Source organism: Leptidea sinapis, chromosome 8 (genome assembly GCF_905404315.1).
Source record: "Leptidea sinapis chromosome 8, ilLepSina1.1, whole genome shotgun sequence".
Taxonomy (NCBI): Eukaryota; Metazoa; Arthropoda; class Insecta; order Lepidoptera; family Pieridae; genus Leptidea; species Leptidea sinapis.
Window position 1 is genome coordinate 15107101 of NC_066272.1, and position 13690 is coordinate 15120790.

Here is a 13690-nt window from a genome sequence, read left to right on the forward strand (position 1 = left end):
ACATAAAGAAATAACAATTAAGTCTAATAAAATTGTAGTCAGATACGCTATCCACATCTTACTATGAAAAACTTTGAGGTATTCAATGTTAGGTACAAAAAGAAATGTTTATACAATACTAATTGAAACTAAAGAGAAATAAACAATACTTATGATGTTCAGTAGGTATTTAAAAGAATGTATGTAAATAAATCAAATATTATCCAGTATTTTTTTTTTAATTTGGCACTTGAACTGGCTCTCGGATAAATGGAAAATGTCAACACTAATGAATTCTTTGTTGTAATTGTCAACTAATTGATGCAGAGGTGATCTTATTCCTGCATTAGTACGAAATTTATCAGTTGCAAAAAGTTTACGATTACACAGGCTGTTCTAGGAATAACATAATTTAATTTGTTCGTCAATTCTGTACAATCAAATTTGCTATGTATAATGCCGTGCAGAAACATACATTGAAGAAGTTTGCGCCTTGATTGAAGGGATAGTAGTTTATACTTATCTATCAAATCTGCGTACGACATATTGTAATTGCCATAGCATCTGTAACTCATGGATCTTAAGAATTTACGTTGGACATTTTCTATCATTTCGTAATACTTTTTATAAAAAGGGTGCCAAATAGGAACGGCATATTCCAATTGGGAACGTACAAGGGATTTATATAAATGTAAATTGTTTTGATTTTGATTTTAATGTGTAACGGCACCTTTACACACGATTTTCACCCACTTTGAAATGACGACAATACAATTATAAAAAACAGTGCTGGACAAAGCCCCCAAAGATCGCCATGACGAGCGGTCCTGTGTTGCCCTCATCCAACCTACTCCGGCGATCTTGACCAGATCGTCGGTCCATCGTGTGGGAGATCAACACTACGTCTTCCGGTACATGGTCGCCATTCGAAATCTTTACTGGCCCAACGGCCATCTGTCCGTCGAGCTATGTGTCCTGCTCACTGCCACTTCAGTTCCGCAACCATCTAGGCTATATCGGTGACTTTGGTTCTCCTACGGATCTCATTTCTGATTCAATCTCGCAGGGAAACTCCGAGCATAGCCCTCTCCATTCCACGCTGAGCACAATGAGCTTCCTCATAAGGCCCATAGTAAGCGATCACGCCTGCGTTCCGTATGTCATCACTGGCAACACACACTGGTTAAAAACCTTCGTCTTCAGACACTGCGGTATTTTGGACGAGAAGATTTTACGTAGCTTCCCGAACGCTGCTCATTCGAGTTGGATTCGACGAGTGACGACTTTCCCGAAATTGGACATGCCCAACTAGATTATTTGTCCAAGATAGACGTACTCGTCAACAATTTCGAGAGTACAGTTCCCAACTGTCACGGGAGTAGGTGTGACACGGATATTAGACATGATCTTCGTCATGTCCATTTTGAGACCTAATTCTTGGGGATCTTCTCTTCCTCCTTACTTTATAAACTTGAATGAAAATATCTTTGAACGTGATTTTCACCCCTTCAGTGTTTGAAAAGTCACGAGCAGAACTTTAAAATTTATAAGTTCATAAGGTCTCACTGGATGTATCTAATGTCTCTCTCTCTCACGACTCTCTCTAACGATGTATAATTAATTAACGTCTAGATATAAATAATAATAATCTATGCGTAAAAAAAACAAGTTATATTAATATCAAATTGTTTTATTGTAAAATATTTTCCTTGATCTTGATGGTAATATTGGTAATCGTATGTTATGTCTGAATCAATTTGGACATTCCTTCCGCTATCGTGTTCAGTGTTGCCAAGTCTTGGCGTGCAGTCTCCATCAGGTGTGCCATGCCGCGCTGCTGCAGTGATAGGAACTGCTTCACGTCTTCTTGAGCACCTAGAAGCAACAGAAAAATTACCTGGTACGATATCTTGTAAGAGTCGTTGGCGGTAAGAAAATACTACGGATTATGTAAGTAATTATTTAAAAAAAGTGTGTATTTGTACTAATGTACCTACGCACGTAAGAAGTTATTTTGCTTATGGGTAATAACACAATCAATATTGTAATAAAGAAGGTATTAAATATAACCAATGAAAATATTTTGATAATTAACTATATATAGATAATTAATGAATTAATTTAATAACGCATAATTTTGATAAATACCGTATTTTTATACCATTAGACCTTCTTTTAAACTTGTAAAATCTATAAAATTAAATTTTCTGACGTTTGCAACATTTTTTTTTTATTTCTTCGTCCATTATTAGGATAGTCAAAGGGTTCAAGCTCGTACAGCTGTAATCCATATTTAATAATTAACTGTCAAAACCATCGTTGCAAGATTTTTACAATACTGTTCTTTCTACAAACCTAGAATAGCACGTGCAATAAATAATTTTAATGATTTTTGCTTTGTTAGGCCAAAGAAGTATAAGTTCACGCGGGCATACATAAGTACACACACACTTTTTTTTTAATTTCTTTGAGAACCCTTCTCTGAATTGTTATTGAGGTATCGAAATAGACAAATACCTCGTCTATAACCTTCGTCATGGTCGTTACAAACGCCACGTAATAAGTGTATCCAGTGCGATCGGGAAGTGTTTCGTTGGCTCGTAATTCGTACCTGGATCCAACTGGTAGCGTTCGCTTGGAACGCCGGCACTCGCGCTGCGCTGAAGACGAACCGCACATAACAACTCGTTCAGACGACCCTATAGAAATAAACAATTGTTACTTACGCGATAATTGAAATCTTTAAACGAGCAATTCTTGTATATAAATATAAAGATAAATATATCTGAATAATAATCTGAATCTCGGAAACGGCTCCAACGATTTTAATGAAATTTTGTATACAGGAAGTTTCGGGGGCGAGAAATTGATCTAGCAAGGTTTCAATTTAAAAAAATATAGTTTCATCCGTGTTTTAATGAGAAACTATACTATGATTATGCTACACTAACATTAGAAAACAAAGGTAAATTTCGCCGCTATATACAAGACTATAATAGCTCAGATAGGACATTGGGTGATTCGGAAAGCAGAAGACCACGGTTCGAATCCAGATGTCCTATTAGTATTTTCTTTTGTTCAAGTTTTGTACCTTCTTAAAAATCCGAGCAAGGCTCGGTCTAAAGGCTAGTTGTAATTAAACCAACAATTCTTCAAACAAATACAGTACGACTGTTAAGACAATAAAGGAGAGAGGGTTGAACAAGACATACCGAAATTTCGGTCGATGCGTCAGTCGGACGGAACCCGAAAGGCGCGGGTTCAAGTCTCGCATCGTCCATAAATTGTAAGTTTTTTTTTATAAAAATAAGAGACGAGAAGAGCAGGACGGCACTACAATTGCGCTCGTCACCTTGAGACATAAGATGTTAAGGCTCATTTGCCCAGTAATTTCACTAGCTACGACGCCCTTCAGACCGAAACAGAGTAATGTCTACACATTACTGCTTCACGGCAAAAATAGGCCCCGTTGTGGTACCCATAATCTAGCCAGCTCCCTGTGTAAGAGCCTCCCACTGGTAGATTAGTGTATTTCAGTTATTTTCACAGCATCATGACTTAAGGTTATTTACTATAATTTATTATATTTTATTTATATTTATTTTGCCATGAAGCATATTGCATATTATTTTTAATATTACTTTAATAAGTAGGTAGGTAGGTACCTACATAATAGTGACGTAGTTTTAACCAGACCATGCTATGCATTCACAATGAGTTACAAGCAGATCATGCACTTTTGTTGATTTATTTTGTAAAATGAAAACGTATTTATAGATGTTATTAGTCGTGAGTTTCTGTATAAATTGATAATTGCAGACTATTAGATCAAATATTCATTAACATAACCTAACTTTCGTTTAGTGCCTATATTATCTTGATTATGTAACTGTCAACACAAGTAAAATTAAAATTTATGAATTTAAAACTGATATTTTAACTTATTAATGACACTAATTTTCACACGGTGACGATTCATCAAATATTGGGCCCAATGATGTATTATGAGATAGGTAGTCTCCTTTTTCCTTGTCATCTTTTTTATAAGTCTACTAGCTGACCCAGCGAACGTTGTATTGCTAATTAAAGTAACAAAAAGCATTCAATACAAAACAATTTTTGGGGTATAAAACAAATATGACGACCGATTCTCAGAACTACCAAATATATCGTACATAAAATTTTGTATTCGATTGCCATCTTGCAACCCTATTACGGATCTGTAGATGGAACAGAATAATATAAAAATAGCGATACAAAAATAGTTTTTGATCGTAGACGATCTTGTAATGCTGGTCATAATAAAAAAAAAATGGCAAAAAAAAATGAAAAAAAAAGTATTTTTAACCCTTATCATTTAGGGTATGAAAAATAGATGTTGGCGGATTCTCAGACCTACCCGATACGGACAGAAAATTTCATGCAAATCAGTTTGGCCGTTTCGAGGCAGTTAGTAGCAAACACCGGGACACGAGAATTTTATATTAATAAGTCATAATAAATAACAATAATAACACATCGTTGCAAGTGAATCGATAATGTCAATAATCATTAATCTCGTGACATAACAACTTTACAAACCGGATTTCGCCGGTTTCAGAGAGATAAGAATTAATGACATGGCTACATGCGACAATTTCTGTTTCTAATTTCTTTTTAATTGCATGCAATTATCTCTAGCCTCGAACACACTAATGCCTTTTAAGAATCGTAATAATATATTTGTTTTATTATAAATGGACAGTAAGGAGTAATTTGCAAGCCTTTAGACAGATTTAATTTGTTTTCTTCAATTATTAAAAATATATATTTTTTTTTTATTTCATGATTAATAAAGAAATTTGATCAAAAATAAAGCTTTAAATAATAAAATAAATTAAAAATTATCAAAAAATCTTATTACGTATTACTTTCCTAGTGCTCGAGTTTTGTTATAATATTTATTTTTGTTATATTTATTATTGTTACCTACGCTATACTTTTATATAATTAGTCATATTTAGACACCTAACAAACGACTCTTCGTCAGATGGTAGGTGATCTTGTAACACCAGAGGAATCACAGGAGCGTTGCCGGGTTTTTGAAGTGATAACTTCTTAAACCACTTCGTAACGTAACGCGTTACGGCGCCAGTCCGTCTGGCTTCCCTTTCTCTCACGCATACGGCAGCGGTAGGCCTCCCCTCCTTACTCACTCTTTACTTTAAGTAATAACTTAAGCTTTTCTCAAGTTAAACAATTTCAATATTAAATAATTCAACTTAGATTCGTTTAAGTTGTCACTTCTGTCGAGCGTCCAAGCGCACACGTTATTTTTTAAATAATACTGAAGTCGCCCAATTTAGTGGCAAGTGGCATTAAAATCCTTAAGAACTGTGGGGAAACGGTACACTACCAGATCGTGAGTTGAGTATACGTGGCGCTGTTCGATCTGAATTACACTCTATTGTATGACCAGAAGGGTCCCTATTTCTTTAATAGTTTTTGCGGAGTGAGACTTCTGTACCTTGTACTATTATATATTCTTTGCCATAATACATGAATGAGCTTCTTATAAGACTTTTTCAATAGACTTTGAACATTACTGCCATCTAATAAGGTGTTAATTTGAATGAATGTTTTAATGTTATCTGTATATACAACGCCGCTCGGACAGTTTTGACGACCTTTTAGTAGGCGATTGTGAGTCAAGTCGTTTATAAGTAGGGCGATTGTGAGTCTAGTAGGTCAATGGTAGATATATAATAAGATTTAGCTGATCGACTATGGCCCAAGGAGAAATTTTGATTATTGATCAGCTGGCGACCTTTTGGTATGCTAAGACCTGCGGGTCTACCATGAACTCTTTTTGCGATTCATTTGACGACCTAAAATGAACTGCTTTTCTATTTTATACCACCACATCTTTTAAGCGATCGAATTTAGGTTGACGTCAAATGAAGTAGGAAATTGAATTGCAATCTGATTTAGTTCGTTCATTCGTTGGTACCACGAGGTAATATTTCAACCCAAACTGGATAGCTTCTGTGTCAAAGTGAGTGATTCAAAAAAAGTTGTTAAAAGTTGTAACCATATGGTTCGAGTAAGAGGGACAAACTTATGCAACGACTGTAGAGCGTCATCTCTTTCTCACACCGCGGACCACAGACAAATTTATTTCGTTCATTCTTCATAAGCGATTCAAACGCCATTCAGTAAAAGGTACTTCATGGTACTAATTTTGGCGATTCAGTTTAGGTACCTAATCTGAACTGATGGTAGGCCTTCTGTTCATCCATTATGCCAGGCGTGAGTTTTGACAGTTAAAGTCAAATATACTTTATTTAATTAGGCTTAAATTAAGCGCTTTTGAATCGTCACTAAAATATATTTTTTTAAATTACTGAATCTACACCTTATTATGTTCGGGAAAAGTCGAGCTCGTGAGAAGAACATACAAGAAACACAACGGCGACTCTTTTCAATCAATTGAGTATTTTACAATAGTTGTAATGTACAAAACATGTGCTGCATCTAATATATGAAACGTGTTCAAAGTTTAAAGCGTTTTAAATATCAAATATTTCATAAAGATTAATAAAGAATAAATTGTACAAATATAAATTGTCGTATACACATCAAACTTTAGAGCTTGAATTTATTGTTTGTGTAAGGCATGACGTCATTTTATACGTGATAAAAAGTTTTTTTCTCAGTACAAAATGCTTTCATACAGTTTATCGAATCTAGATCACCACAGTTCTATCGGTAAGGCATAAATGACCTTCCTATTAGATGGTAGCAATGTGTAGATAATAATGGTTATTATTTTGACTAAATAAAAATGATATAGAAATTTGGATTTTTTAATTCAACTAAGGCATTCGTAAATGCATTGTCATTGTTCAGTATATAAGCGACAGTCATTGTGCTATCTACTTATCTGTATATCTGCAGACGTGATATAAACAGATAAGGGCCACGCATGCATTGAGTGCCAACTAATTTTACGATTTCAAAGTTATCCTTAAGTTATTAGGATTCTATAGGACATTAAATGAAAAATGTTATTTAAAAAAAAAACATCGAACAATAATCTATTTTTATATAGAACATAGCATGAAAAATTATTTTGACTTTCAAAACTTGATAATATATCGTACAGCAGGACTTTTTTTACAGGTTTTTCATTTCTAAAAAATACTGAGTGTGACTCTTTTTAATTTCTTATGTGAAGCTAACTCCATACTGGATAATTATTTTGAAAGAAAAAAATTACGTCTTTGAATGGGAATTTTCTAGACACAAAAGCAGCATTATTTCAAAAATAAAACAAATTCTAGTAATGAAAAATAAAACTACAAAATGCTCCGTAATATAATTTGCACTCGATTTCTGAGTGTCGCGCGCTCTTCTATATGAATTAATAAGACTTCCTTTTTTGTTTGGCCATATGAATCCTCTTAATCACCATCAAGGGCGTGCAAGTCATATAGGCAAATTAATGGAGTATTGCGTACCTCTGGTCTGGGGTACCCCAATATCAGCTCGATCCAATTGACCGCGTGCAACGCAGAGCAGCTCGAATTGTCGGGGACCTATTGCTCTGTGAACGGCTGGATCACTTGGCGTTGCGTAAAGACGTCGCTTCATTGTGTGTCTTCTACCGCATTTATCACGGGGAGTGTTCCGAAGAGCTGTTTAACCTGATTTCTGCCGCCGAATTCTACCTTCGCACGACACGCCACAAGTTACGATATCATCCTCACCATCTGGATGTGTGGCGGTCCTCCACAGTGCGGTTTTCAAGGAGTTTTCTTCCACGTACTACAAAGCTGTGGAATGAGCTTCCTTGTGCGGTGTTTCCGGGACGATACGACATGGGTACCTTAAAAAACAGCGCGTACACCTTCCTTAAAGGCCGGCAACGCTCCTGTGATTCCTCTGGTGTTGCAAGAGAATGTGCGCGGCGGTGATCACTTAACACCGGGTAACCTGTATGTTCTTTTGTCCTCTTCCATAAAAATATTATAGTCTAAAATTTAATTAATTAATTTATAATAAATTTAATTTAATTACTCATAATTTTTTTCCTTCAGCAAGATACTAAATATCTACGGTACGCAATCTCCAGATTGCCTATTCCAAAGCTCAACTACGACTAGTTAGATCTACAGTACCTAACCTGCTAGAAAACCTATGCACACCCCTGATCACCATAGACTTACGGCCGTTCCCAATATACTATCTACAGATAGACATAAATAACAACCTTCTACTGTCAGTAATTAGGTGTCAATAATCTGAAGCTGTCCCAATATACCCGATAAGTAATTTTTATCGCCTCATATTGGGACGCGTGAATTGCAATTTCCATACAAACTTCTATCGCTGGTAATTTATACGTGGTCCCATTGACAGACAGCGTGTACGGATAAGGTGAGTTACAGTCGATAAGTTTATTAGGACGGAAAAGTCAACGATAGTTACGACTTTTATCTCAAGTAAGAGATAGACTGAATATTGGGAACGGCCGTTAAACTACATAGCTTTGTAACGTTCGGTTTGCCCTCTTCTGACACCCTACACACGCCACTCAGTTGTAGTAACAGTAATACGTACGTTGTAGAGCGGCGGCGACGACAGTTGAGAGCCCAGCTCCTGCAGCCTCAGGCGCAGTGCCTCCTCCTCCGGGCTGAGGGTCACTCCCACACGGCCGACCACCTCCCGTCGCGCTATTATCTGAACAAATTATGGATCAATTACAGCTCTTTTTCGGGATAACATAAAAAGCCTCTCTTAAAATTTCAATATGTTTGTTTAGGAATGGACCTTCTACTACACTTAAAATCGTAGAATAAAAAAACACATATTTTTCTATATATTGTTGGTTTACACCCAAAGTATAGGCTCTACCTAGTTTTTTTTTTAGTGAAAATAAGAGACGAGGTGAGCAGGGCGTTCAGCCCCATTAAAGAAAAGAAAGAAAGAAATTTTTTTTATGTTGAAACGTATAAGTAAGTAGTATACAAAGACAACATAAAAAATAAATATAAACTTAAGTTTGATAAACAAAAAGACTGAAACATTTCTATTATTATTTATATACGTTTCAAACGCTGGTCTTCCGTTGGGCCATTTTGTGACGTCACGAAAAATATTTATATATAAGTTAAAAGCAGAACTTTTTACTGATAGGAAACTAAAAGTAACGTGGTATAAATACTAAATCTTATAAACTTACATAAATTAATTTTTTAAGTGTTTCTATCTGATTATAAATAACGATGGGCAATGAATGAGTTAGAACGTTCTACTTGTATACTCAGTGGCCGCATGTAAATAAATAGATCATTTCTGTTCGTTGCTTGTTACGTCAACTGTCAATTATAATTTATCCCAAAAAAAACTAAAAAATGCAAATGTAAAACAATCAACATTATAGTTCATAAAAGTTAAAACTGCTAACAGCGAAGTATAAATAACTGACAAGTGCCTAAATTATATATTTAAAGATCTAATTAGAATTAAGAGTTTATGTTTTGAATTGAAAAGATAATGGAGAAAACAATATTTGGTGAGTACCTATTCATGTACATTGTAATAAGTAAAAATATATTAGGTAAAATACTTTTATAAAGTACTGGTGTCATGTCTCAGTGTTTCGTCTTGTTTCTGATGATTTAACAAAAACTGTTTAATTTTTAATTTAAAACTTTGTTTTTTGCATTGCAGGCTAGTGGTGGAATATTGTTCCAACACTTGGACGCAGCATAACGAAAACTTCCTCTAAAGGCTACTGAACTGTGTTGAGGTATTGTGATTTGCATAGCAGCTTTTCGAATATCACAGGACCCTACGACTTGAAAACCAGGAAAGCTTTTTATATAAGTAAGAAGGAACCTTGTATTTTATAACGTCAAAAAGCAGGCAGGCTGAGTGAAGCTTACGTCTGTCTCATTTTTAGGATGCAATGTTTATTTAGGAATGGTGTCACATGGGCCCTTAATGGAATGTTAAAGCAAAAACGAGCACATGCATTTTGAACACGCTGGATAAGATTCTGGGTCTTTTTTAACAAGCGAGGACCAAAGACTGTGTCCATGTAGTTGAGTTTTGAGAGAATTAGTGACTCAGCTAACTGAACACGTAAACTGTCATTAATGTAGGGTCTTAAACGATACAATATTTTCTGCTTATAGAAGCAGTTCTTAACTGAGCGTGCAACATGCTTCTCAAATCGCAATTCACTGTCCATTATCAACCCTAAATTCCGTACTTCATATATTTGCTCAATGGATTTATCTTTAAGCCTCACTTTCTCTACTGTACTGATTTTACTAAGTTGATGCTTACTACCACATATCATGAACTTGGTTTTATCTGGGTTGAGTAACAGGTCATTTTTCTCGGCCCACATGGCTATTCTAGCCAGGTCTACATTTAGCTTTTGAATAGTTTGATCAATGTCAGCAGGCAAGCAAGAGATATATACCTGTATATCATCTGCATAAATGTGAAAATTGCAGTACTGTATATGGCTTTTAATATCAGCAGCATATAAAATGAAAAGATTGGGACCCAAAATAGAACCCTGGGGAACCCTTACTCCCCTTTTTATATTTACCTTATTTGATAATAATGTAGTCCCATCATTTTTCTGTAATTTCACATATTCAGAGCGATTGCTTAAGTAACTATTAAACCATTTTGAAGCATTGTTATCAACACCATAATATCTGAGTTTGGATAACAGTAAAGTAACATTAATTTAGTCGAATGCTCTAGAAAAATCTAGCAATACTAGTAATGTACACATCCCATTGTCTTGTGCATGTAGTATATTGTCTGTAACATCAAGCAAAGCTGTCACTGTACTTCGACCCTTTCTGAATCCCGACTGTAGTTCAGGCACAATATTATTCTCTTCAAGATATTTTGTAAATTGTGTACAAACAGCTTTCTTTAACACCTTTGATAAACATGGCAATACACTTATAGGCCTGAGATCTTTAATCTTACAAGGGTTTGAATTTTTTGGTAAAGGCTTCACATTTGCTGTTTTCCATATGTCAGGGCATGTGGATGTGCTAAAAGATTACAATGCAGTGCTGCTCAGGATTATTGAGAAACCCAAAAATTCTGAGCGGCACTACAATTGTGCTCGTCACATTGAGACATGTTACAAGATGTTAAGTCTCATTTGCTCAGTATTTGCCGCTAAATAATTTGTGTAAAATTGTATAAATATAAAAAAAAAAAACAAAGTTGTAGAAAAATTTAAGTCTTTTTTGAAGCCGATTCTTTTGAAAAGGGATAAATTATATGAAAAAGATTTTTACAGTTTCTGAGCTATTATTCTCGCCTCCCATAGTACACATAGGCTATACCTAGTTTGGGGCCAGATAATTTATGTGCCCAAATTAAAAAAAAACATATACATCTAAATTCGAATCACATAAAACCTCCGTAGGCAAATTGATGTGACAAGATACTTTTCTTAGATTTAGTGACCTGAAATCAGAGAGAAAATATATTTATATAACATTGCATTGTATAACGAAATATAATTGTATATTTACATATTATAATTGTATAAAAAAATCAATAAATGTGACAAAAAAATATTTAGGAGTGACCCTTATTACTTAGGGGAATAAAAAATAGATATTGGCCGATTCTCAGACCTGCCCGATATACACAGAAATTTTCAAACAATTTGGCGGAGTTTGGTAACAAACACCGGGACACGAGAATTTTATATATGAGATATGATATACTGACCGTCAACAGCGAGTGGCGCATCGAGTGGAACCTGGCGGCCAGGTTGGCGAGCGAGGCCACCGACGAGGCGCGACGCACGCGCAGCTCGCTCAGGGTGTGGGCCGCCTGGCGCAGGTAGCTGGCCTGCAGCGACGCCTGCTCCGACTGGCGCTGGGCGCGGAACTTGAGCTGCGACATTACATAACACTAGCAGCTGCCCCCTTTAAACAACTACATTTCAAATTTCAGGTTGAGTATACTAATCTCGCCGTATCCATGTCAGTTAACCGTCTAATTTTCTTAACCGCATATGCTGCAGAACTAAGCCTATTCGCCAATCCTTCAATATGGGGGCCCCACTGCAATTTGGAATCAAGAGTAATGCCAAGAAATATAGCAGATTCCACTGGTTTTACCACCACTCCATTTAATAAAATATTCGCATCTACATTTCTGACATTTGGCGCGGTGAATTTAATATATTTGGTTTTATGATTATTTAACAATAAGTTATTGCCGCTAAACCAGTACACGATGTTAAATAGAGCATTGTTTACTTCGTCATACAAAACTTGGCTTCGTTTCACTTTGAATATAAGTGAAGTGTCATCCGCAAACAATACCACCTTGTGTTTTTTTTCTACAAGGTTAGGTAGATCATTTATAACAATTAGGAAGAGGAAGGGTCCAAGAATAGACCCTTGTGGTACGAGTTGAAATAACTATAGTTACAACTTTTCTATAAACCTAACCCCCCTACTTTACCACTCTTAAAAGGGGATTTCCCAAAATGACTTAAACAGATTTTTATTAATTAAAGCTAATAACCTAAATGTCGATTTTTACGTCTCTAACTTCAAAAACATAGGATTTTCATAGAACCTTCTACCCACTCTTTCACCCCCTTGGGGGCGGGTTTTCTCAATTCCATTTCTTAGCTCCTACTAGACACCTACGTCCTAGAAAGAAACTATCTTCCAAATTCCAAGTTTGTAGGCTTTGTAGTTTCTGAGATATCGTGATGAGTCAATTATCAGTGGAAATCTCTTATTTATATATAGATTAGCAGCAAAAATAATGTCAGCGTCTAGGGTTATACCTATTATGAAGTTCTCCCGCCCTCTTGTACACAGAGTAGAGAGCTTTTCGACATTGGCCAGCCGCAAACTTGTTATGGCAGACATTCTGTTCTGCATAGGATAGAAAACTTATTCGAAAACAAATTTAAATAATAGCCCGGTTCTGACTGAGCGAGCAGCCTCGCGACGAAGCCTCGGACTTTTGCCGCGAGAGGCCGCCTCGGTGTATAGATTTTTTGCACGATGTTGCCGCGTTATTATTTCATTAAAATTTAAACAGTCAAACTTTGTAATAGGCATTTATTAAGTTTAAAGTATTAATTTGTAAAATAGAAATGCTGTAATGTTTGCTTAAATAAACAAAAAAATATTCATGTAAAATTTGAATTAAGTCTCTTCTGTAATTTTTGCGTTTTGCACATAAATAAACATAAAACAGACCGACAATAGATATGGGTCGATAATATCGCATGAGTTATTGCAATATCTGTTTTCAGTACATTTTGTATTAGGATGGCCATGCAGTTACACACTGCCGCGATAATAACGCCGCAATGGAAGTAGGACGTTGCGTTTCTCCGTCCTGCGATATTCCGAAATGGGTTCTAGAATGTTTTGTATTAGGACGAAAACAACCGTACACACAGGACGTTTGGTTTTATCGACAGTTTGAGAGTGGTTACATGACTAAACAATTTGTTATGTTTTTAAATTGATAATCCTCGCTTCTAGGATTAATACACAAATAAAATTTGAAAATAAAAAATTATGAAAGATGCGGGATTCGAACCACGACCTCGGGCGTTCCGTGCCAGTGCTCTCCCAACTGAGCTAACCGTTCGAGTGACGTATCGTCATAAAATCTTGTATGCTTTGTTCAACTCTCAGAT

At 35.7% G+C, this 13690-nt stretch overlaps 1 protein-coding gene across 1 annotated transcript in view; it reads right to left on the reverse strand.

Moving 5' to 3' along the window:
- Positions 1-1648: 1648 nt before the first annotated feature.
- Positions 1649-13690, reverse strand: part of LOC126965680 (probable nucleoporin Nup54) — a 28925-nt gene continuing 16883 nt past the window's right edge. Inside the window, exons 10-13 of the mRNA XM_050809407.1 lie at positions 11743-11910; positions 8581-8700; positions 2591-2678; positions 1649-1854 (exon numbers count right to left, since the gene is read on the reverse strand). Coding sequence (XP_050665364.1) covers positions 1721-1854; positions 2591-2678; positions 8581-8700; positions 11743-11910 — 510 coding nt within the window. The 3' untranslated portion in view covers positions 1649-1720. The remainder of the gene's footprint in view (positions 1855-2590; positions 2679-8580; positions 8701-11742; positions 11911-13690) is intronic.